This window comes from Corylus avellana, chromosome ca1, assembly GCF_901000735.1.
Source record: "Corylus avellana chromosome ca1, CavTom2PMs-1.0".
Lineage (NCBI taxonomy): Eukaryota > Viridiplantae > Streptophyta > Magnoliopsida > Fagales > Betulaceae > Corylus > Corylus avellana.
Genome location: NC_081541.1, coordinates 1,299,189 through 1,324,491, shown reverse-complemented (window position 1 = coordinate 1,324,491; position 25,303 = coordinate 1,299,189). Strand labels below are relative to the sequence as shown.

At 34.1% G+C, this 25,303-nt stretch overlaps 2 protein-coding genes across 3 annotated transcripts; both read left to right on the top strand.

Moving 5' to 3' along the window:
* Nucleotides 1-2,122: 2,122 nt before the first annotated feature.
* LOC132165433 (uncharacterized) lies at nucleotides 2,123-8,196 on the top strand. Its single transcript, XM_059575997.1, has 2 exons — nucleotides 2,123-2,241; nucleotides 5,370-8,196. The coding sequence occupies exon 2, from the start codon at nucleotides 5,481-5,483 to the stop codon at nucleotides 7,770-7,772; it is 2,292 nt and encodes a 763-aa protein (XP_059431980.1). The 5' UTR covers nucleotides 2,123-2,241; nucleotides 5,370-5,480; the 3' UTR covers nucleotides 7,773-8,196.
* A 5,095-nt stretch (nucleotides 8,197-13,291) lies between these two features.
* Nucleotides 13,292-23,064, top strand: LOC132164221 (probable trehalose-phosphate phosphatase 6). 2 transcript variants are annotated; one of them, XM_059574684.1, is made up of 11 exons: nucleotides 13,292-13,422; nucleotides 20,171-20,263; nucleotides 20,519-20,689; nucleotides 20,786-20,926; nucleotides 21,067-21,138; nucleotides 21,315-21,440; nucleotides 21,680-21,733; nucleotides 21,964-22,065; nucleotides 22,317-22,394; nucleotides 22,488-22,631; nucleotides 22,753-23,064. In XM_059574684.1, the coding sequence occupies exons 3-11, from the start codon at nucleotides 20,522-20,524 to the stop codon at nucleotides 22,915-22,917; spliced, it is 1,050 nt and encodes a 349-aa protein (XP_059430667.1). In that variant the 5' UTR covers nucleotides 13,292-13,422; nucleotides 20,171-20,263; nucleotides 20,519-20,521; the 3' UTR covers nucleotides 22,918-23,064. The 2 variants fall into 2 exon arrangements, with proteins under 2 accessions (XP_059430667.1, XP_059430675.1); XM_059574692.1 differs by lacking the exon at nucleotides 13,292-13,422 and adding an exon at nucleotides 19,970-20,059.
* The last annotated feature ends 2,239 nt before the right edge of the window (nucleotides 23,065-25,303 follow it).

Sequence of the window (25,303 nt, the reverse complement as noted above, 5' to 3'; positions counted from 1 at the left end):
ACCTAAAATAAGCCCAAAAATCAATTTTTTAAAAAAACCGGTTACCGGACCGGGTAATACCGGTTCCGGTTCCGGTTTCTCAAAATTGAGAACCGGGGTACCCCGGTTCCGGTTCCGGTTTTGGCCAAAAACCGAAAAACCGGACCGAGTTGACACCCCTACTAACAAGGAGGGAAGTAAAGTTTTTTACATATGCTTTAATTAAATGGGCCGTTACTTATCTTATATTTGGTAGCATTCTCTTGGATTTTTCCATTCTCTTGTTCTATCCCGAATAAGAGTAAGAAGGACCCTCCTTGTAGTCCAATTCTCCCCCTTTTAATTAAAAAAAAAATCTTTTATCAAAAACAAAACAAAAAACAAGGGGGAGTAAAATGAGACCAGGCTTTTTTTATTGGCCTAGGCTTGATGTTTTGATAAAGTTTTTGTATTCTCTCTTAATTCTATTAAAAATATATCACATATTTAAAAAAAAAAATTAATTTAATGGTCTGAATTTAAAAATAATAATTGTATTTACTTGTTTTATTCAAATGGGTAGGTTTAATTGGCGGACCACCTAGCATATGGCAATGTCTACTATATGACAATTGCTCTTTATTTCTTTTATATTATTTTTTGTTGCCGTGAATTTGTCAATTTATCATTGATTTTTTTATTTTATTTTTTAATTAAGGTTTCCTTTATTGTCAATCTATTATGAATAATGAAGATGATAACATAAAAAGAATTTGTAAAATATAATAAATATTTTTTCTGCTAATATAAAGATGATGTTATCAACTTCTTTTGTATAACTGTGCATTTATAATCTTACAACATAAAAGAATTTCAAGAAGACGAATGACCCTTTTTCTTTTGAACTTTAGAATAGCAATCTAAGATTGCTACAAATTCTCTTACTCACTATTCCTGCCAAGTTAATTACAAATCAAAAAATTATAACTTGTCAATTTAGTTGACTTGTCAAATATCAACCATACACTCTTAATTATTTCATCAATTATGAGTTACTACATCAATTTGTACATAAATTGTAATACTCCAAACATTTTTCCAATGATTATATTTATCGTTAGTGTTATAATGACATGAGATTAGAATCGAGCTAGTTTCATTTACTTTATAGTGATACATTTGTTGAACATAAATGTGTAAAGTGTTAACATAGAATAACAAAATTGAATCCCGTATTGAAAAATACAACAAACGTGCATTGTTAATATATTATAATTGGATCCAAACGCATAAACTTGAGCTTTTGAATTAAGTAACGTTCCGGCATACTATAATATGATTTCAGTCAACTCTATGACTTTGAAAGTTATAATACGTTATGGATGTGAAGAGTGTAGAGTGTCTTCTTTCTTGTAATCAAAGATAAAGTTTAATAAAATTGTATTACATTATCACAATTAAAGGGCTCCAATTGGCCAACCTGCATGGCTATCTGAGGCTAGTCATGGCTAATTAGATAGATTCCTTATTTTGGTTTATTCAATCAAACATTAGATAATTTTAAGAATTTGGATCTTCAATAATTTGGAAGCAAAGTGGGGGAGAGCTTATATTGAATAGACCTGTCCAAGTAAGTGAAAAGGCAGCTCAAATTTTACTCAAGCAAGTGAGGCTCCATGGAGGACTCTTAACAATTTGAGCACAAATTGTTTGAGATCTAGATCTTAATCTCAAACCTTGCTCCACAATGAGGTTGGTTGACAATTAGATACATTATACATACTATATATAAATTCAAAATGGGAAATTAATAAATTAACCAGCTCACAATTTTTTAAAATAAGGCATAGCTGGAATTATCTTCATGGCCCTACATGAGTATTTATACCACAAAATGTGTGATGGCATATAATTTATCAGCAACATTTTATTTTTTAATTGGTAGAAATTAACCATGAATACTTTAGCACAATGCAAACTCAATCCAAGAGTTGAAATTTAACCCTAGTTAAGCATTTAGGTTTCAACAAAATATAAAATAAAGTGCATTGGGGTTAAAAAAAAAAAAATAAAAAAAAAAAAAAAAAAGAGGAAAAAAAAGTAAAATATTAACCAAACCCATACTTACTTTTTTTCATTGTTATTATTATTATTGTGTTTTAAAGTTTGGGCATATGAGATTCCCCTCATGTTCTCAGGAGGTCTTGACAAATGGGTGACTCTGCATAGTGATGGTCTTCTCAGATTCCAAATTTCTTCAAGCCAGAGACTTTCTCCAAATGGGTATTTACTAAATTCTCCGTTTTTCAATTTTGCTACGGAAAAAACAAATTTTGCTGACAAATATGTATACTATCTTGGAAAAATGAAGAATCTAGGGTTTCATTCTGAAAGTACTGAATGATAAGAATTCAAACGGTGTTACTGAAATTTGACCGTTACTCTGATTCCTCTACTCGTAGATCCATGGCCAACTTTGCTCAATTTAACAATTCGAGTCTTCCAAGTTGGTGAATTCAGCTTGTGAATCCTTACCGTTAATGCTTTTTTTTTTTTTTTTTTCTCTTTTCTTTTTGGAGTGTGGTTATTGGAGTATTTTGAAGGGTTTGTGGGAAAAGAAACGGTGAATGAAAAAGTCGGTTTTTGATTTGCTACATTTTGTGGGCATTGTTGCGTGGCGGTTATAATTCTGTGTAAATGAATTTTTGGTTGTTGTTTGACACAATTCTCATTGGTTCTTGGCTTATTGTCGTAACTTCAAATTTTTGTGGTGTTGACCATTGAGTATATAGGACGGGTAATGCACTGGTTTCTAGTCTTTACCTTTTTAATAGATTTCTGATCCAACCCTTATTTGGTGAAGAAATAGAAAAGAAAATTGTTATTCCAATAGTGATAGCTTCGTGATGCATGTGTACTTGTTGCATGGTGAAAATGCTTATGTCTGGATAAATTAATTTAGTCTTTTTCTTCTTCTTCTTCGTAGTATTGAATTTTTGGGTTATTGTTATCAGTTTAAGTTTTGCTGTTTCAAAGATTGGGTGTTGTAGTCAATTCGACTGTTGTGATCACTGATGAGTGATGAATTATCAGATTATCTTCGTTCAAGGACATTGTAGATGCTATAGGGTCAGTTGTATTAAGGTGGGTTCTGGAGCATAGAATCATGAAAAATCAGTGTTAACTATTGCTCTGAAACAAATTTCGGATCAAACTATGCGAATGGATATATCAAAACAAGCTATGATGTTGTTTTCTGCTGATACTCAAATACCTTCAGACTCATGATACTTGCATGCTCTCTAGTAATACCCTCTGGTAAGCTAATATGCCTAAGGTGCTTACCTACAACTGAGTAGTGTTTGAGATGTTGTGTTCAGGCTATTTTGAAAATGTGTGTAGTATGGTCAAGAGATAAAATTTTGACCAATTTTGGTATCTTGGTTTGATTATACATTGAAATGGGGATAGATTAAAGAGGACGTTTCTCATGGAATTAGGATAGGGTGGATACAGTTGTAGGATACTTATGAAGGCAAAGGGAAAATTTTATAGAATTGGCATAAGGCCAATTATGCTTTGTCGTTCAGAATGTTAGGCAAGCAAAAAACAACACTTTATAAAATTATTGATGTGGAGATGAGGTTGCAGACGATGGATTTGTGGCATATCTTGAAAAGATAGGATAATGAGTGAAGCTATTTGTGAGAAAATGAGGTTGGCACCAGTTGAGAGTAAAACGAGGGAGCATGATTTGAGATGGACATGTACAGTGTAGGCCTACAAGAAGCAAAAAGGGCGAAAGAGAGTCAAATAACATGAGAGTTGGAGGTTACTGTAGACATGGCCCTAGATAGGGACCAGTGGTTAATGGATCTAAGTAGCTGACCCAAATTAGCTGTGGTGAGTTGAAAGTGCTTGCAGGAATACAAGAAAGATTGAGCTTTCTGTTTTCGGGACTGGCTTTTTTCAGTATGCACTGCATTAGATTTATTGCATTAAGAAATGATATGCGTGTAAGTGAAACAAAACTTAGGATTATGAAATGGTGACTTATTGGCCAAAATTAGTGGATGTCCTGTGTAAGAAAAATTTATGGGGCTTACACCTAATTAATGGTGTCCAAGATCATGAAATAATGTTAGGTATTCTAACCATTTGCTGATATTAGCATGGTAGCATTATGAACATTAATAAAGGATTTTTGATTTTTGATTTTTGATTTTTGTTTTTGTTTTTGTTTTTTTTTTTCCTGAGTCTCAAATGGCAGTGCTTGTCTAACTGTTAGGTGCTGATGGATCAGAATTTTTGGTGGCTTTCTTTTCTTTTTTGTTGTAAATAAGACTACTGCTTCTGTTCCTTTCATGCCAAGACATCTACAAAATTTACATATTCCGTACATTGTACACCTGACACCTATAACAATGTCTAAGTGTCTAGAATCTAGGGAGCTGGAGGTGTCTTCATCAAATTACAACCTTCATGTGTGTGCTCATGAATGATTGACATTCACCACAAACTATTGTATGTAGTATCTTTGGTATTTCTTGGTTGGTAATAGGTTATCACTTTTCTTAAAACTTTATGATGGCAAAGAGAATCCTAGGTTTATATGATTGATATCACATGACAAAGATACTCTTTTGCAACCTAAAGACCCCCGGGAGACAAAGCTACTCATATCTTTTAAGTGAAACTTATGTACATCTCTCTCTGTCATATGTTTCCATGCCACAAGCTGGAAGGCATATGAAGTTTGCATTCTGTTAGTTTTTAGTTGTGGATCCTAAGTGTGTCTGTGTGCATGTGCGTGTAATTGACAGGCGGCCATTTTTGAACCCTTAAATGGCATTACACGCTGAGATATTTTGTTGAAAAGGTTTGGAAATTCGGAAGGATGCTATAATTATGTGTAGTGCATGGGCTTGAAACCACCCCTCCTTTTTTGCTTTTGCAGAAGCAATAAGATTCTTACCCTAACGAGTAAACTGCGCTTGAGACCGTAGTTTCACCTTTAAAATTTGAAGATCTAATAAAATCTGTCTAGAAATCGTAGAGAAATTTGTCATCTAGGGAAGGGTGGTGGAGTTTGTGGCATACTTTGTAATTTCATTTAATATATTTTTGAGCAAGCATTATTTCTAACTTGTATTGCTAGATCATCTGCTAGAATTAGGAGAATGTTTTGCTTATCATCCTGTTCAAAATAGTAAGGGTTTTTGCTAATTCTAGCCATTGGATTTCATGGAACTCAATGTTCATTTAGCGAATAATGAAATATATATCCTATTGTTCTTTTTGGTAGGATTTAAAAGTTGGGATTCATATACATTGGTCAAAAATTAATGTTTATGTCCAATTTTGAATATCATATCATAATCTTGACTTTCTTTACTTTTGTTTTGGGTCAGGTTTATACTATTGAATGTACTATCTAAGCCAAAGAGCATCAGGTTGTAGAATCTGATGCTTGTGATTATAAGTTGCTAATTGTAGTATAGCTAGCCGAGGAAAAAAGTGCTATGGAGTGCAATAGAGATGAGGCAGTCAGGGCTAAAGAAATTGCTGAGAAGAAGTTTACAGAGAGAAATTATGCTGGTGCGAAGAAATTTGCTCAGAAGGCTCAAAATTTGTATCCTGGGCTTGAGGGCATCTCCCAAATGTTAACAACACTCGATATATTTATCTCCGCAGAAAATAAAATTAGTGGGGAAGTGGATTGGTATGGTGTACTTGGTGTAAGTCCCTTGGCTGATGATGAGACAGTAAGGAAACAATACAGGAAGCTAGCTCTCATGCTTCATCCCGATAAAAACAAGAGCTTAGGTGCAGAAGGAGCATTTAAGTTGGTTTCTCAGGCCTGGGGTTTGTTATCAGATAAGGCTAAGAGATTAGCATACAACCAGAAGAGAAATTTGAAAGGATTTGAGCAGAAAGTTCCAACCCGGACTAATGTTGGTCCATCTGTGCCACCCAGAGCAAATGGCTATCATAATGTTACTAGTCATGTTGCTTCAACTGCAAGGAATACTCATAGCAATACTCGGGTGGGTCCCACCTCAGTTCCTCCTCCGTCACATGTGAAAACTGATACTTTCTGGACTGTGTGCAATCGATGCAAGACGCATTATGAGTACCTCAGGGTTTATTTGAATCACACTCTGCTTTGCCCTAATTGTCAAGAGGCCTTTATGGCTTTAGAGAAGCCTCCACCTCCGAACATTTTTAAGTCATCCAATTGGTCTTCTCGCCAACAGCATCAGAATTCAAGGCATTCTGCTGCAAGTAGTGGCCCATGTAATGCTGCAAGAAAATTTTCAAATGCTCAAAATTCGGAACTAGGGGGGTCTGCAGGTCTGAATTCATTCAATAACACAAACATCCACTGGAATACTTTCTCCAGAGCGGCTGATTTTGGTTGTACGGTTTCGTCAGCTTCTGCTGCTGCTCAAGCTGCTACTGTGGTTCAGCATGCTAGTGAGAAAGTGAAGAGAGAGCGTGAGGAAGCACAGTCAGGCCGTAAAGGAGAGATGCCCTTGAAGAAGAGAAAACCAGATGATAATGGTTTGAACAGTTTTGGAGGCCATGTGGCAAATCACATGACGGCAGGAAATGGAGAAGTAACAAAGGGCTATTTCGAAACAGAAAGGACCTATGGTTTATCTGGTGCGTATAATAAGTCCAACAGTGAGAGAGAGTTGTCATTATTTGAAATAAGAAATATGCTAGTGGAGAAGGCTCAGCTTGAAGTTCGCAAGAAACTTAAAGAATGGAGTTCATTAACTAAAGCAAATACCGTGAACAAAGAGAAAGTGAAGTTGAAAGGCAAAGAGACTAAGAAACAACAGAGTGTGGTGAACGGTGACAAATGTGATCTGCATAAGGATGGTGAGTCAGATGTTACAAATCAGGAAGCTGATGGTACTGATCTGGAGGCTGTTGCACCAATGTCAATCAATGTTCCAGATTCTGATTTTCACAATTTTGACATGGACAGAACTGAAGGTTCCTTTGGGGATGACCAGGTCTGGGCTGCGTATGATGCTGATGATGGTATGCCTCGATACTATGCACGAGTTCACAAGGTGATCTCTTTGAAGCCATTTAAGATGCGGATCAGTTGGCTTAACTCCAGAAGCAACCGCGAATTGGGCCCAATAGACTGGATTGGTTCAGGTTTTGCCAAAACTTGTGGGGATTTCAGGATTGGTAAACAGGAAACTACTGGAACATTAAATTCTTTCTCCCACAAGGTTACATGGACGAAAGGCACTCGAGGGGTCATTTGCATATATCCTAGAAAGGGAGAAGTTTGGGCTCTTTACAGAAACTGGTCCCCAGATTGGAATGAGCATACGCCAAATGACGTGATACATAAATATGACATGGTGGAAGTGCTTGATGACTTTAACGTGGAACAAGGTGTGTCTGTTGTTCCCCTTCTTAAGGTTGCTGGTTTCAGGACAGTGTTTCAGAAGCACATGGACCACAAGGAGGTCAGGAGGATTCCAAAAGAAGAAATGTTTCGCTTCTCTCATCACGTCCCAAATTACTTGCTTACAGGCCAAGAAGCTCATAACGCTCCAAAGGGTTGTCGAGAGTTGGATCCAGCAGCTACCTCTTTGGAACTCCTTCAGGTTATGACGGAAGCTAATGAGGAGGATCCTACATTGAAGAACTGTGGAAGAGTCGAGGAAGAGATGTTGCAGAGTACCCCAAAAGTAAATGTAGATGAAATGGTAGGAAATGCTGAAACAGGTAACCAAGAAGAGATGATAGGAAATGATGGCAAACAAACCAAAGATGACAGATAGTGGTGCACGGCAGGGTAGACAAGGAAGCTGATGGGTAAATGATATGCTGAAAAGGCTTAAGAATTAGGATTTGGATATCTCCAAATACACCCTTTTGAGGTTTTTATTTTGTAAGCCTGACTCCAATTGTAGAAATTGCTTCTTTGGCAATTTATGGATCGAAACTGATCCATAGTTTTTGGGTTTCTTTTGCTGTACTATACTGTGACAGTTGAATTTTATATGAAAGCTCATGCATGACCATACTGAATACCAACATCAGGACTTTTTCTGCAAGCTAAAGATAGTTTAGCAGATGAAGGTACAGAGTTCTTGGGCATTCATTTCATGAGCCGAAGGGGCTTCCCACCCTTCTGGATTTTGTTTTGTAGTTTATCTATATATATAATGTTTGTGTGAGATCTATGAGAGTTGATTTTTTTTACCTGATTGATCCATTTTGCTGGTTTCACTTGTCAAGTTTGTACCCTGCAACAGACCTGTTTTGAACTTTTGATCAATAGCTGTTCTTATATTCAACTGTGAGCGAAGTGGCTGAGTTTTACAGTTTTGTCGATATTTAATATAATATTAGACTTAAAATGAAAAAAAGAAAAAGAGATTGCTAGGTTCTGTATAGTAACTTTTGAGAATCTTTGGATTTGCTTCAGGCACTCTTGCTCATCGTATCCTATATTTGGGTTGTGGGAACCTAGTCCTTCAATGTTGGGGTCGGCCCATGAATTGGGGAATTTCCTGATTAGCTTTTACTAACCTTTAATCATAAGAGAAAAAAGAATAAGCAATGGAGCCAGTAGAGGTTATTGACTAAAGATAACTTCAATGCTTAAGTCAACAAAATATTTTTAAAAAAATAAAGTAATAAATTGCTTTTGTACAGAGTTTTGAAAAGAGACCAAATGGCAAAAGTCCGCTTTATCACTTTCGGTCAGTTTCTGTACCACAACCCATCTCTCAGGTATAATCATCCTACGTTTATCCTAATTAAAGCACGACTTATCCTTAAAATTATCTTCCCCTCTCCTGCTTTGAATAGAAAATTAATAATTAAAAAAAAAAAAAAAATCCTTGAAATTATGGGACACAGTTTAATAATAAATAGTGACCCAGGTGGCAGCTACGTGGCCATGCAATATGATAATGGTTTGGGAATTGGTGCCCTACTATGCACATGCATATGCATACTCTCGGATTAATGGGTTGACCTTCGATTAGATGGGCTTGATATATTGGGCCCAATGGGCTTTCCAGCCCATAATCTAATAATATTTATAATAAATAGATACCGAAGAAATGAAGATCGATCTGTCACATTGCGAAAGGGCATGTGGAGTCGCTTTTTCAGCACCGACCCTGAAGACTTGTCGCAGATTGTAGCAAGTTTCTTAGAAAAAAGTTGATTCCACGAGAAAGACAATATGCAGCCCCCTCCTTGTAACGGAGCTGACGAGATAAGAATATATATTCTGCTTTTTGTTGGTCAGTGACGAAAATAACTCTTAAGATGTGAGAAAAAGGGTGCATTCAATGGAGGTGACCGACTTTCCTATTATTTTACTCTAAAACAACACAATTGCACTGTACCAGTCACTACCACCATTAACCTTAGGTGTAGGTGTTTTTTCTATGACGAGTAGTCCTTATAATTTAATGATACTTTTCTTTGGTCTAGATTCCACATCTACAGTGACAATTTGTCTTAGTAATTTTCTTGGTCGTCTTGATCAGTTTGTCCTAATGGAATCTCTTTTTTATAGACAGAAAAGGCTTCTGATTAATTAAATATATTTTTAATTGTAGTTAAAAAAATTTATATTTTTTCCTTTTAGTTACCAATTTTTTTTTTTTTTTTTTGTTAAAGCATTTACATTTCTATCTATTTTAGTAATTCACTTTTACTATTTCATTTAAATATTGTTTTTCAATGAATTTTTTTTTTCTTCTTCTTTTCCTATTTTTTATTGAGAGGAGAAATAATGTTAAAGATTAAAAACTATTTTGTTGTTATATTTATGAGAAGTGATAGGGAGCCAAATAAATGAACCCAAAATAATTTTCAAATTGATGTGACAAGAGTTTTTAAATTAAAAAAATGCAATTCTCTCTCTTTTGTCTATCACTCACGGTTTGCCACATCAATTTAAAAAATTTTCTGGGTTCATTTGTTTCGCTCCTTAACACCTACATTTATTGAGCACTGTAACAACTAACAAATTTTTTTTAGCCAAATACAGCTAAAAAAAAATGAGATGAAGAAGTAATCTACCTCGGCATCTCCTTCTAATGAGAATAGAGTAAAAGGGGATGTGCGTGTCAGGTTCAAGATCCATTAGAGACCAACAAAAGAGAAAATATATTAAGTTTTTTGTGAGTCGTGATTCTCAGACAAACTTGTGGTTGGGAATTACTTTTGCAATAAATTTCTTTTTGATTCCTTTAGACAAATTCTGGTTCATAGTCTTTAATGTCAGCTTTCATGGGGTCGTGTATTTTTATAATTAATTATTATATTTTTTTTGGACGCGTTTTTGTAGTAAATTACCACGTAACTTCGCCAAAGACATTCATGCAAAAGAGGTCATGAGTCAAAAGAATATTAATCAGGAGCAGTTTGCGTATTTATTGAGTGCATATGCTTATGACACCAAAGACCATGCAAAATATTATAAAAGTCTTAAGGAAGCTTCATGTCTAATGCCTTCTGGGAGGGGGGGTTTCAAATTAAGGGGTTTCAAATTCAAGGAATTCAAAGGGCAGGGGAGCCTTTTTTTCTTTTCCTTTTGTCACCCCGGCAGAGCCTTTCTCTCCTTCTAGAACGAGGCCAAATTAAGGATTCTTCTGCATTGTTTGTTATGACAAATACATCTTTGCTTCCTCTAAGACAGCCTTATATTTATTTAATTATTTGAATTTTTACGAAATTCGGGTTGAAAAATGATAAAGGAAGATCTAGTGTGGGGGCATGAATATCTCAAACAGGTGAGCACTGCACCTCAGGTTACCTAAGGTGCTACGACCCTCTTCTAACATTTTTAAATTCGGACAAAAAAATTATAGGCCATGTCCCTCCTATGCGATACATATAGGGCTGCTTGCATTGGGTCAGTTGCTCCATACCTAATTGTCGGGGGATGCAGTGAGCCATGAGGCTATATTTCCTTACCTACTATAGGCTACTAGCTACCCTGTAGCTTGTTATCTTATTTGGTTCTTGTCATTCTCGACGAATAATAAGTGAGCAAGCATAGTAAGTGACAAATCTTGGAGTACTATACATAATGTTTGTGCAATGATTTTGCAGTGACGATTGAATTTTGTTTTTAAGAAAGTTAAGTTTAGCTGGCTGAAGCTTAATTATGTAGGTAGATATGGTATGGATTTGCTTCTTTTTTTTTCTTTTTTTTTTTTCTGAATATCTCCGGCATGGTTTTGGTGTTATTACATTTTGAGAAGGTTATTTTCTCATATTTTGTTCAACTTCATCATTAGATTTGTTGTGGTAAATTTGAAAAAGAGATAAATGGAAGATGAAAGAGTGGCAGATGGAAAAGTAACATGTCTCTTCAAGTAAATTGAGAGAATCTATTTGATGGAAGAGTAACATGTCTCATCAAGTAAATTGAGAAAATTTATTTGATGGAAGAGTAACATGTCTCAACAAAGTAAATCGAGAGAATCTATTTGATGGAAGAGTAACATGTCTCATCAAGTAAATTGAGAAAATTTATTTGATGGAAGAGTAACATGTCTCATCAAGTAAATTGAGAAAATTTATTTGATGGAAGAGTAACATGTCTCAACAAAGTAAATTGAGAGAATCTATTTGATGGAAGAGTAACATGTCTCTTCAAGTAAATTGAGAGAATCTATTTGAGAAATGATAAAAATTATTCTCTCAACCATTTTCGTATAACGAATGAGTGAATTTATTATTAAGTTTTTGTGGGGTCTACATGAGTTTACAAATTCAATGGTAGATTTATTAGATTTGTAAAAAGAGACAGTTGAAAGAATGATATGTAGCATGTCTCGGATCTATTTTATGATTTATATTAGATTTCACAAATTTAAGAGATGTGTTTGATGTTATTTTCCTACACCTCTCTTGTCCATTTGTCTTTTGTTTTTTTGTTTTTTTAAATCCACAATTGAATCTCCTAGACCCAGATGTGGGTTCAACATATTCAAGGAATCAATGGTGTATTTTCACATAAAAATAATTTTTTATCTCATCTTTCACCCATCTCAGTAAAGTGGATGAGTGAATCCAATATTAGATTTTCAAAAGGAATGGTTGAGAGATTGAATGGAGAATGATATATATCATGCCTCATTTACACATCTCTTGTACAGAGATGGACAAGAATTTGTAGAATAATAAAACCAAACATTTTTCCAATTTTAATACAGTATATATTGCCATATGACAAATATATTGTTAGGTCATATAAAATAGATAAATGTTATTTTTCCATCTCTCATCCATTTCCATTTTATTTGTTTCAAATTCATTTTTAAATCTATAAGACGCACACGAAAGTTTTACATATCCAATGATAATTTTAAAAAACGGGTCAATGGAAGATGAATGGGAGATGGAGGTATAGTATTTTTTTTTTTAACATGTCCGCACAAGGTATAGCATCTCTTAAAACTTTTTGTTTAGCTGAAAATTAAGGAAAGACATTTGCAAATCCACAGTTTCTACGCATTTATTTAATAGAGATTTATAGGGAAAAAAAAAAGTCTGAGCAATATTAAAGTCATAGAATATATATAGAGAGTATCAAGGACACTGCCACCCTATTGTTCTAAAATACACTTGTCTACAAAGAACGAATGGAAACTTTCAACCACTTTGACCGTAGATTTGTCTTTCAATGACAAGCTAATTTTATCAGTTGTTTGCTTTGAATTTTTCTATTTCGAAAAAATCTTTAAAATTAATTAAATACTACTTATTTTGTCTCAAAATTAACCATGTTTGGTTGACCAGGCTACCATGTTTTTCAGCTTAAGATTGTTTAAGCTAAAAAAATTTATTAAAAAAAAAAAAAATCTTTCTCAATCAAAATAGAAGAAAAATACTCAACAAGAATATTAGGTATGTATGACGACTCATCTTATTTAATGAAAGTATTTCATTATTATAAGATATTAAAAAAAAAAATTATATTTCTGAAATTTACCAGTAATATTGATATAGTGGGCAATTATTAAGTGATGTAAAAATAAGAAAAATTACAATAATTTTTAAAACCAATTTATACTAGAAGGACACATTACCATATTACACAACCATGCAAATCGACCTATTTTAGTCCTTTCAGTTTAATATACAGCAAATTACAAATGGGGTAAATAACTTTTGAGGAAGTCCTGATGCAATGGGTCCATGTCTATACACAAATGGCACCTGCCCTGACAATTCTAATATTCCTAAACCCCTCTCTTCCTTAATTCCCTCTATAAATAAAACCCCCCATCAACACCTCCCTCTCTCCCATGATCTCCCTCTCTCCATCTCCAGAAACTCTTTCCTCGCACACAAAACCCTCTCCTTCTCTCCCAACTTTGCTGATCATTTTCTCCTTCTCTCAAGCACCCGGGCAAAGCAACCAAGAATTCACATCAACTTGCATGAAATTTGGTGAGTTTCTTTCACTTTCGCTTTCGTTTTCTTTTCAATCTTTTGTTCTCTTACTTTTCATCTTAATCTTTTGTTCTCTGGCTTTTGGACATAGATTCTGGTTGTAATGATATTATAATTAATTATTACCCATTATTTTTGTGATTTAGCATGCATTCTGTTTGTTTGTTAACATGTTTTGCGAGTATTTTTTTCATTTTTTATTTAAAATAATGTTCTGATCTAACATAAAAATAAAAATAAAAAATTATTTGTGTGTGTTTTAAGAGTATTTTAACAACAGTTTCAGGAACATTCATGCACGTCTTTTTGACCAATCTTGGAACATTTAAAAAGGTTATAATTAAATACTGAGCAATTAGTAGGCTGGCTATGTATAAAATCTACTAAATCGGTGGGCAAGTCCTTTCCATTCACGTCTCTCTTCCTAATATGCCATCAAGCTTTTTCTTTTTTAGATTTTATTTTCCGTAATTTTCTTTTTCATTTTGATTTTTCGGCTTTTATACGAGAGCCGAAAAATAAACAAAAAAAAAAAAATTGCCAACTAAGACGCGAAAAGCGGTTGGAATTCCGTTTGCGATTTGTCTTTTCCTCACGCTAGACTCAGCGCGTGAACGGATCCTCATTTACCCTAAGGTTGTCGTGGAAGCTATGGACAAGGTTGTTCTGTCCACGCGCTTTTTGCTCTCTTCGCCACTCGTGTATGGAATAGTCCTTCGGTTACTGCCTTACTGGGGTTTGGTGAAGGACCGTACACGTGTTTCTATTAGGTCCTACAAGTTGACTGGGCCAAACGGACCAGTTGACCCAACATACGCGCCAATCTAGCTCATAGTTTTAGGGATCTGGCGTTGTCCATCGACGACCAATAAGTTGGCACGTGTAGAAGGTGCCACTTGTACGATTCAGATTCCGGAGTCCACCAAAACACAAGGGACCCACCAAAGGTCACTTTCCACGACAAGACTAGTACCTGTAAAAAACGGTCAAAGCATATCGGGAGTAGTATTACCGATTACGGTTGGGAAGTTGTTTGGGGACAGCGGAATATTGTTAATTGAAAAAGATAAATAATAAAAATTATTATTCATAAAGAAAATTTGTAAAAATAAATTGTTAGTATTATGATTTATTGCCATATTTTTTCGTGATTAATTGATAACACTATCATAGTTTTCTATTTAGAATATTATAAAATCTAAATCAACGGATCCAAAACCGGCGACAAAATTATTATTGGAACTAATTAAACAAGTAGTAGTAGTCCAAGAAACATATCCTTTTCACACGCATTTATTAAAGATATTGATATCAAGGAATAAGAGACTTTTGCTTGGTCCATAGTCACTACCATGTCATAATAATTAGGTGAGAACATGAGAGATTAGCTTAAATTAATACAAAAGGTAACCGTCAATAATATATGCGTTGGTCACGCTTTCAAATTATTAATTTGTATGGTAATTAATACTTCCATAAACGTATTATTATATATTAGTTTTTGTAATTTAAATAATCTGTCAAAGTTTTCTAAGAATATTTTACTTGACTTCCAAGTGGTTTGTTTTAACTTTTAACCGACACTTCGTCCCTTTGCTTCGTGCCTGGTTCCAGGGGACTTTTTTTCCCATTACTAAAACAGTCCTAGACGTGTCCACCTTACCAAACCCAAAAGCTTCTGTGTATCAACTATCACCCATGTACTCAACTGACACGTGCGGTGTCTTTTCCACCTTTTTGTCTCATAATTAAATCTTTTCTTTTAATACACACCTATTTTTATCTGTTCACACCCCTAGGGGCTTGGGCCTTGGTTTCAAAGTCAAGGTTACTTTTTTTTCTTTTTATTTTTTTATTCTAGGAAAGACAGGACACTTTGTGGCTTCGTAGGATACACGTGTATCTCGGATACGTGTCATTTGTGGGCTTTCCTGGGATTCTTTCTGTCATGGCATTGTCCATTGCCGACATGACAGGCTCTTTCATTTGGCGATTTAGGCGGTCGTTTAATTAAAAGCTTCTAACGAAATAACTTTAATTTTAATTTTTAAAATTAATAAGTTTTACAAATAGAAGAAGGCAGTCAATTTGAGGTATTAAATTATATAAATAGACTAGATTCTATTTCCAAATTCATGTACCACTTGCATATATAAGACAATATACTTGTTATAGTTGATTTTTTACATACAAAGAAGTTTTTCAAAAGTTAAAAAAGAATGGTTTCTTTAAAATAAAAATTATTCAATTAATATATAAATATAATAAAAAGACTCTTTTTACACTTTTTGCCTTTAAATCTGGAAATTTACAGAGCCGGCCCTAATTTTGGAAGCATAAATGCAATAACCTCTTGCTTTTTAACCAAGAGTTTTGGCTTTGTTTTGCAAGTGGAACTTGTTTGAATCGATATTGTTATTGAGTCCGTCGGTGTCGAAAGCTGCTTGACACCAATAGGAGTTTGATATTTTGGCATATAAAGAAATGAAAGTAGCCCACTAGTTATTGTGTCTCTTAGAATTTGTTGACACTTTATATCCCATCTGTGTTACCATTCTGTCTTTTCCTTCTCGACACTTTTGGGACCATTAAAGAAGTTACAAGTGACAGATGGTGAAAGAGGCCATAAATAAAGTTAAAGGGGAAACACGTACATCTTTTTGCAATGTTTCACTTTTTGAAATGTCTCTCTAATCCACCAATAAAATGACAAAAATGTCATTTGTAAAGTAGGTCATTTTTAAATAAAATAAAATCTTTTAGACTGTATTTTTGTCATTTGTGAATTGCGGAAGACAGACATAGCAACCCCAATAATAAATTGGGGTAGACATTGCAAAAAATATGGTATTTAAATATTGTTAACCCTAAATTGTCCTTTATATACATGAATAAACACATCAATATGATCTAATCTATTTCACTTAAAATGGAGAGCATTCATTTCATAGTTAAGATTTCATTTTATTGTATTGTATTTAACTGTGTACATAATACTATGTTATTTTAAAAAAATTTAAATGACGTGACAATATATTCGAATAATAGATTGAAATAGAGATGATCTAAACATAAGTTGTTTTTTTTCCTTTTTCTTTTTTTGTCTTTACAAGCAAACACAAGTATGCATGTTTAATATACTCATTCATCTCTTGTTTAAATTCACCTTTAGATTTTTTAAAAATATGGATATGATAGGACATGGATGTAATCGAATTTGGATAATGGTAGACATTTCAAGGGATTCTTTTCAAAATGCTTCTAAAATGATATGGCAAGCATTTTTTTCCTTAAAAAATTCTCATTCTCTCTTCTTTGTCTCCTACTCCTTTTCCAAATAGTGCTTTCCACATCATTTGGGAAGGATTTTGGGACACTTAACAGCCCTCATAGAATTTTATCCCTTAGAAGATGATTCTTGTTCATTTTTTAAGGATAAAAAAATAAAAAATAAAAAAGGTATTTTGTATAGCATCAATCTCTCTCTCTCTCTCTCTCTCTCTCTCTATATATATATATAGGGACAATATATGAGAAAAGTAAGAACTCTTTTATGGTGAATTTATTTTTTCAAACATGTAGTTAAGTTCATTGCTATTTGACTTTCAGATCTTCCCATATGTGAAGAAAAATACAAGTGGTTCTTTCACATGCAACCCAGCCTTTGTTTTGTTTTGTTTTTGGTTTTGTTTTTTTATTCTTAAATTAGTACATCAACATGTGACCTTTGTTTGATGCATGCACTCCATCTATTTTCATAATAAAAATGATTGGATAATTTTGAGGTAATATTTAGGTTTTGTGACATGAAAATTCTGTCACCTTCTAAATTTCATTAACAAGTGTTAATGTTGTTGTTATTTTTTCCTGCGAACAAATTTTGTCCTTATTTACTGATGAGGAACGATGAATTTTTCTCAATGAAAATCATTTCCATGTTTAAGCTTGTTAAACACATGCATTATATTTATATCGTGTTAATCTTGAGGACAACTTTTCTTGAAAATCAAAGAACTTAATTTGCTTTCCATATGAAAAGTTGCAGTAGCGTAGCACTCTTGTATACGTTGTTATTATTACTAGCTAGCTAGCATAAACTTTTGATTTTTTTGATTTTTTTAATATCAAAAGTTAATTGGCCCCTTTTTTTTATATGAAATCTTGGCTAATCAAACAAGGAACAATAACATTCTCTTTTGTTTTTCTGAAGAAAACCAGTAACTCCCCAAATCCTATGCAGAATTCTGCAACATATTGATCAGGCCAGATTGATCCTTTCACAAAACTAGAAAACCTTAGATTCCTCAACATATTCGCGCATGATTTTGTAAAGTTGAACTTTATTTTTCCCTACTTTGTTGTGTTCCTCCTCTACTGTTAACAATGAAAATGCACGCCTGGTCCATATTTGATAATGTTCTTACTGTTATTCTAATGAATCTCCACTAGCAATTTAAAATTTGATCTCTTTAGTAGTGGCCTTTAAATAGTCAGGTGAAAATGATAGTGAGAGAGATAGAGAGAGATTATGCTATGATTATAGAATGCAATAAATCCTAATTCAGTTGGCAGGAAGAGTTGGATTAAGGAAAAGATGGTAGTTAGAGTGGAGACAACATCATCGACCGTTTCTCAGGTCACTGTCATCTGAATCAGCCTGATTGAAACCCCCTAGTAGGACAAAAACTTTTATAAGTAATCAAATCTTTTTTATTTGAAAATTATAATGCTATTTAGCAAATTGATATATGACTATCATACAACTGAAATGACAAAGCGTTAAAAAGTATTGATTCAATAGTTGATTTTCACTGTTAGGTCATTATATAACAGTTATAGAACAGTCTATTAAATAACATTACTCGTACACAAAGTGAAAAATAATTTCCCTTGCCTTTTTTTTAGTGTTTATATGTGAGAAAAATGTAATATATTGGGAAAACGACTTTTCTTAAATTATGTGATCCTAAGAAAGCCCACTAAAACTACTTAAAAGTTAAAACACATGTCACTTTTGTTTCACTAGAGAACACTTGAAAGTGGGCTTAAGAAGATAGTTTAGTCTGAGTTGGTGAAAAAAGGACCTGATCTTTTTTCTTGCAAATTGTAATTAATTAATAATAACATATATGTTAAACTAATACACATGAAAGCTAGTGAATTATTCTAAAATTATCTCTTACATCTACACGTGTAATGTAATACCACCGACCTCCTTTGAATTAATATTAGGTTGAAGACTTTCCTAGCCTTGAGAGAGAGAGAGAAAATCTTAAGAGAAGATTAGCACATATTCTATTCAAGAATTGTTAATTCATGATTTTTTTTATTTTTTATTTTTAATTAAGGATGATGGGTTCGGCTCCTATGATGCAAGTGTGGAATTCAATTGGAGCATAACTTCTATATGGGTGTGGCACAAAGCCACCTCTTTGTGCCCACCAACAAGGATTTGACACCTCAGCATATAGAGTATACTAGAAATATAAGCCCAAAACACCTGATTATATCAAGTTTCTTCAATTTTGTTTTTTTTTGTTTTTTTTTTTTAAGAATGTGTAGGAGGGGTGAGGGTGGCGGCTAGCCCATCTGGGGTGGCCGGCCAGCCACCCCAGGCCATGAAGTCGCCGTGCGGGCCACCCCTAGCTAGGCCAGCGAGCCACCCCAAATCTGCTTGGGGTGGCCGTGCGGGCCACCCCAGCCCATGGGAGGGCTTGTCGCCCACTCTAGATCTACTTGGAGTGGCCGCGTGGGCCACCCAAGCCCATCAGGGGTGGCCGGCGAGCCACCCCATCCCCACTTGGGGTGGCTGATTGGCCACCCCTTCAATTTTTGTATTTCTTTTTTTTTTAAAAAAAAAAATTAATTAGTTTTTTAATTATTATTATTGTTATTTATTTTTTTATTTTTTTATATTTGGTATAATCTAGTGTGTTAGTGTTTTTTCTTTAAATTTAAGTTTATTCTAATATATTGAGGTGTCACTTATTGAGTGGCCACCCCTTTGTGCCACCTCGGTATAGAAGTCACTCTCATTGGATTGAGATTTTTCAGTGTTCATTAATTGTTATCAACTATAACTACATATTCTCCTTGATGCACGCCTACCCCTTTTTTTTAATGTTCATTACCTTCAATAGCATATCATTAATGCCAGAAAATCACACATCAAGAACAAAACAAAAAACCACGACAGCATATATAAGCATCAACTTCAAATTACAACACGTAGAGCTGTCAATTTTTGACATGACTAACAAATTCGACATAAATTCAGTATAAATGAACAGGTTATGGTCGAGAAATCTAATGAGTTTAATTAAATAAGTCAGATTAGAATTTACTTATATAGTCCTATATTTATGTCTCCATACTATCCGAACCCAATATGCAAACACGAATTGCCATCTCTAATTAGACTTATGGGATATATACTTATGCGTGCCACTTCCTCCTATTGTGGGGTCCACAAGATTTATTTACATGAAGAAGGATGTCTATAAAAGAGCATGCCTTGAGTTTTATCATGTGGGTCATGGATAAGGTTCTCTTATGATGATATGAAGATTATTGGGCCATCTGAGCTGCATGCCCTAAGCTTATGACTGATCATCAGAATAGCAAACTCCATCCAGTATTGTTTTTTTTTTTGTTTTGTTCTCGTTCTTGGTCTTCCATTTAAGCTGGTGCTTTTCTTTAACCTTGGAAATTAATTTACGTATTAAAAATATTGGTTTTATTGCAGGAATACTACTGCATGCAGGTATATACAATAGTTTAGAAGAATTGAAAGTTACAAGAGTGGCTAGCTGAGCCAGCGTTTTCTTGGATTAATCAGGTATTTAGCTATCAAAATCATTCTGGGCTGTTTGGTTAGGCATTTAATTAGGCCGAAATCCAATCAGATGATGCTAAACCCAAGGCTTACGGGTTTATTTATTAGTTTGGCACTGACATTAACACCCACCGCCTTTTGACTGGCTTGATAGGCACAAAAAACATCTTGGCCTATTAATGTTTCCCTTTTAGACTTCTTTTTTTTTTTTTTTGAATATAAGCAAATGATCAAGTAAAGTTTTGAATATTCAAACAGGCGATGGGATTCCAAAGACCACCTTCCTATAAACAAAAACAGCAATCTGTTCCAAAAACAACAAAAGACGTGGAGGGCAAAGGAGATAGCTTCACAAACACAAGAATACCATACCTAAGTCCTTGCACAAATGATCCTATAGCTCTTGATTCAAATTATAATTCCTGGGTGGTAAGTTTTTTTCTCCATATTCCAACCATATATATTTATTTATACACGTTTTTTTTTTTTAAAAAAAAAATGATTGTTTCTTGTATATGAATATAGGCAGAACACCCTTCTGCTTTAGGCTCATTTGATCGTATGATGAAAGCCGGAAAAAGGAAGACGATTGCTGTGTTTTTAGACTACGACGGGACACTCTCACCTATTGTTGATGACCCTGATCGTGCCTTCATGTCTGATGAGGTAATTAAATTGCAGTCGCATGAATATTCTTTAATTATTCTAACAGTACTAATCATCATCAAATTATATCTATATATACACACACAACTACACAAGCATATATATATATATATAGTCACACATTATGCTATTAATTACAGATGCGTGCAGCAGTACGTGAAGTTGCAAAACATTTTCCGACAGCCATTATTAGTGGAAGGAGCAGAGAGAAGGTAATAAGTTATAACGAGTTAATTACGTACATCACGACTTATTTTAAAAAGTTGATAAAACATTAATAAATTTAATTATTTAATTAATATTTAAAAAATATATATATATGTTAAGCGAATCTTCAAAGCTCAAAGGCTTATAAGTACTAACTATTGCCGTTTTCCTCGTCGTTTAGGTAAAAGACTTTGTAAAGTTGCATAATGTATATTATGCTGGGAGCCATGGGATGGACATAATGGTCCCAGCAAGGCCACTCAAGTACAATGATGGCAAACGCCAAACCGTAGCGCTTGATAAGAAGGTTTGTCTTTTTTACTTTTTTCTACATATTTCATGATTGTAAAAAGTAAATGCCTAAATGGGTTCCGAAGCTGGTAACACTATTAGGGGAAAAGGAATGTTTGGAGCTGTCAATTCATGTAATTATAAGCCCTTCAAAATATTCAGTTTTTTTTTTTTTTTTTTTTAGATTTTTAGATTTTTAAAGTGAAATGGTGGAAAAATTTATGATATAATAACATGAAATTTCAATCTTTGTAGGAGAGTGGAGTTCTCTTTCAACCTGCTAAGAAATTCTTGCCTGCAATTCAAGAGGTTAGCTAACTTTCATTTATCCTTATGTACTTTCTTTTATCTTCTCCATTTCAAGATGCGACAAGCTCTCTTTTTTTTTTTTTTTTTTTTTTTTATCAAAATTAAATTTTAAAGATTTCGTCATTTAAAATTTTCAAATAACGTGTCTCTATCTAATTCGTTAGAAAAGTACCTAATTAAAGCTTTTTTTCCTTGCCATTCATATAAGAAATTTCTTGTGTTCCTGACAGATATTCAAAATCTTAGAGGAAAAAACAAAGAAAATACAAGGAGCCATGGTAGAGGATAACAGTTTCTGCATCTCTGTACATTTTCGACAGGTCCGGGAAGAGGTAAGATGGTTTGAAAAGAATATATATATATATATATAGAGAGAGAGAGAGAGAGAGAGAGAAATATATTAATTTGTCGATCATTTGAAAAGAATATATAAGTTATTTATATATTTACCAAGTATAAACCTAAATAATTTCGTTGAAGATCGAGCATCTGCTGTTTTTTATTTTTCTTTATTTATTTATTTTTTTAATTTCTTTGGAAAGTGGGGGCATTCACAAAAGAAGGATTATTTGTTGCAATGCAGGATTATGGCATGTTGGAAGAGAAGGTTAAGTCTGTAGTTGAAAACTATCCAGAATTTCACCTAACTGAGGGTAAAATGGTAAGATAAAAACCCTAACTCTTGAATTTTCCCGTGCTTTCCATAGCTTTTCTGATACTCAAATATCTCATAATTAAATTTACACATATACAGGTTTTGGAAGTACGCCCATCTATAGAATGGAACAAAGGTCATGCCTTGGAGTACTTACTTGACACTCTAGGGTTTAGCAACTCTGGTGATCATGTCCTCCCATTGTACATTGGGGATGATCGAACTGATGAAGATGCTTTCAAGGTTTTTCACACTATCCCAATTCCGTTATTTAGAGTTTTGTCTGATTTAGCAGTCTCAAAACTTAACGTACTTCAGTGTCTGATAAAATCATAGTCCAGTCTTTAATATCGAATTCTTGCAGGTTATTCGAAGTAGAGGACAAGGATATCCAATCATTGTATCTTCCATTCCAAAGGATACAAGAGCTTCCTACTCTTTGCGTGACCCATCTGAAGTATTAGCTTTCCTGTTACGGCTAGGGAAATCGAGGAAAGCCAGGTCACTTCCTCGATTTGGGTTTAGGTAATTGAAATGGAACCTAAATTTTGTACATAGCAATTATGAAAAGAACGTTGGTATTATGTAGAATATTGAGGACTTAAGAAAACTACATCACTTAAGTTTCACAGCTTATTTAGTGCTATGTGAAACTGCCATGTAGTTGAGCTTCCACCTTTATTATAAATGACCATCTTATTATGATCTTATGAAGAAAAATGTAAGTGCAGCTTGAAAATTCAGCCCCTTTAATTATACACCAACTTTGGTTAATTAATGACTGTTAAGCATCTCAAACAAAAAATCTAATTACCAAATTGCAAAAACAGATTTTTGCATGATCGGGCTCAACGACGGGTCACCTGCAGAACAAGAGGAAAACCATTAGAAATGTGTCGGCCATTGGCCGGAGTAAAAACTTGCAATGCTTAAGTCATTAAATTCGTTGAGAAAATTATATAAGAGAAATGAGAAAATAACCTCTTATCTTATATGAAATGGTCACCCTCCTTTATATTAGACTACTCTTTTAACTGCCACCTAGTGGGTGTGATTGTGGAATATATAGGCAGGAGGCTCTTACACTTTTTTCTTTTATCCTTTTTAGTGAATAAGCCTTTATGTTAATTGGGTCTAAAGGCATTGGCCCTAGGCTTGTTTGCAGTATCAACATAAATTATGTTGCTAGTAATGTATGCTTGGAGCTGATGTATATTCAATATACAGAAGCCACGGGACATGTTTTGTGGAGCTGTTTGGCTGCAAATGATATATAGAGTAGGTGTGGTGGCAAAATTCAAAAAGAAGCATTGAGAATGAGGAATTTGTCTTTATTTTGGAGGAGCTCATGCGATTTTTGAGAAAGGAAGATATAGAACTCGTGGTGGTTGTGGCTAGAATGCTATGGCTTCATAGGAATGCCATTGTTTATGAAAAAAAAGGTTAGTCCATTTTCTATCGTAATCGGGTATGCCTTGGAGTCTCTAGAGGCTTTCCAATTAGTTAACTCTTGGAAAGATAGCCCGATTGAGAGGGCGAATACAGAAGACGTTTGATGGGAAGCCCCCAATAACGATTTTGTTAAAACAAATTGAGATGCGGTTGTGGATAATAGTAGAAGGAAGATGGGTATTGGTGTGGTTGTTAGAGATGGTAACTGAGAGGTGTTAGCGACATTGGTAGCGCCAAAAGACTACATCGTTAAGCCCAATATTGCAGAGGCAACATCAACATTAACGACTATGAAGTTGAGTCGGGAATTAGGTTTTCATATGTTGGTTCTGGAGGGTGATGCCGTCCAAATGGTGCAAACTCTTAATAAAGATGAGAGAAATTGGAGCCGTTACGGTCACCTTATTGAGGAGGCTCGAGAATTGCTTAATTGTTTGCAAAACTGGAAGGTAACCCATGTTAGACGACATCTCAATGATGCAGCTCGTCACCTATCGAAAGAAGTATTATCCCGTAGTGTGGAACAAGTCCTTATTGATGAAATTCTTAATTGCATTTTAGACATTATCTCTGTAAAGCGTTGTGCTTAAGTTGTTTTGAATTATATATAGTTCGATTCCATTAATATATGTATATATATGTTTCCTTTTCTTTTTCATGTATTGTCCCAAACATTTACTTCGAAGGCATCCCGATTAAATATGAAAAACACGTCACAAACTTGTTACCAATTGGTAAAGCAACAAATCATTAGTCAGGATACGGTTAAGTAAAAACTAATCAGAATATTGAATAAATCACAGGGTTGGAAATATTATTCAAAGTAAAAGATGTTCCCTTTGTCTTACCAAACCCATTAATACTGCAATGAAATCCAAAATTGTTTTAGTAAATGAAAAGGTTAATTAGCCGTGATAATTTTTTCATACATTAAATTTTTTTTACATAAAAAAAAAAGTAAAAAATAAATTATAATAATAGTTATTCAACATTAATTTCGGCCCCTCCGAAAGGGATCGAAAAACTATAACATTTTTCTTTGGTCAGGAAAACAAAGAAGAAGGTTCGCAAAATAATCCGGTGATGCTAATCCTTGAACAGCTAATATATATATGTGTTTTTGTGGGATTTTTTTTTTTTTCTTTACAAGTTATAATTATAGTAAAGAAGTAAAATTCAATCTGAAAATATTATTCAAACTCAGTAACACTAGAAAAATGTTTTCAAGTTCAATTCTACCGGCACAAAGAGGAGTCTCACCTAAAAACCAGATAATTAGACTTCAAATTCAATTAATTTACGGATGTCATTTAGGTTAAGACTGGGTTTTAGTCTTATCTGAACTTCATTCGGCTTATAATAGCCCGTCCAGGCTTACAGCCTCAGTTGGCCCAAGCATGAGTCCAACTCTACCTATCCATTAGTACAAGGAGACCAACCGAAACTAGGACAGACAACTTTTT

Bases quoted from the DNA above. Each gene is read 5' to 3' on its own strand.
- LOC132164221 (XM_059574684.1), top strand. From the start codon at position 20,522: ATGGGATTCCAAAGACCACCTTCCTATAAACAAAAACAGCAATCTGTT. The intron at 20,927-21,066 runs GTAATTAAATTG...TATTAATTACAG, and splicing joins GTGCCTTCATGTCTGATGAG to ATGCGTGCAGCAGTACGTGA. The intron at 22,066-22,316 runs GTAAGATGGTTT...GTTGCAATGCAG, and splicing joins TTCGACAGGTCCGGGAAGAG to GATTATGGCATGTTGGAAGA.
- LOC132165433 (XM_059575997.1), top strand. From the start codon at position 5,481: ATGGAGTGCAATAGAGATGAGGCAGTCAGGGCTAAAGAAATTGCTGAG.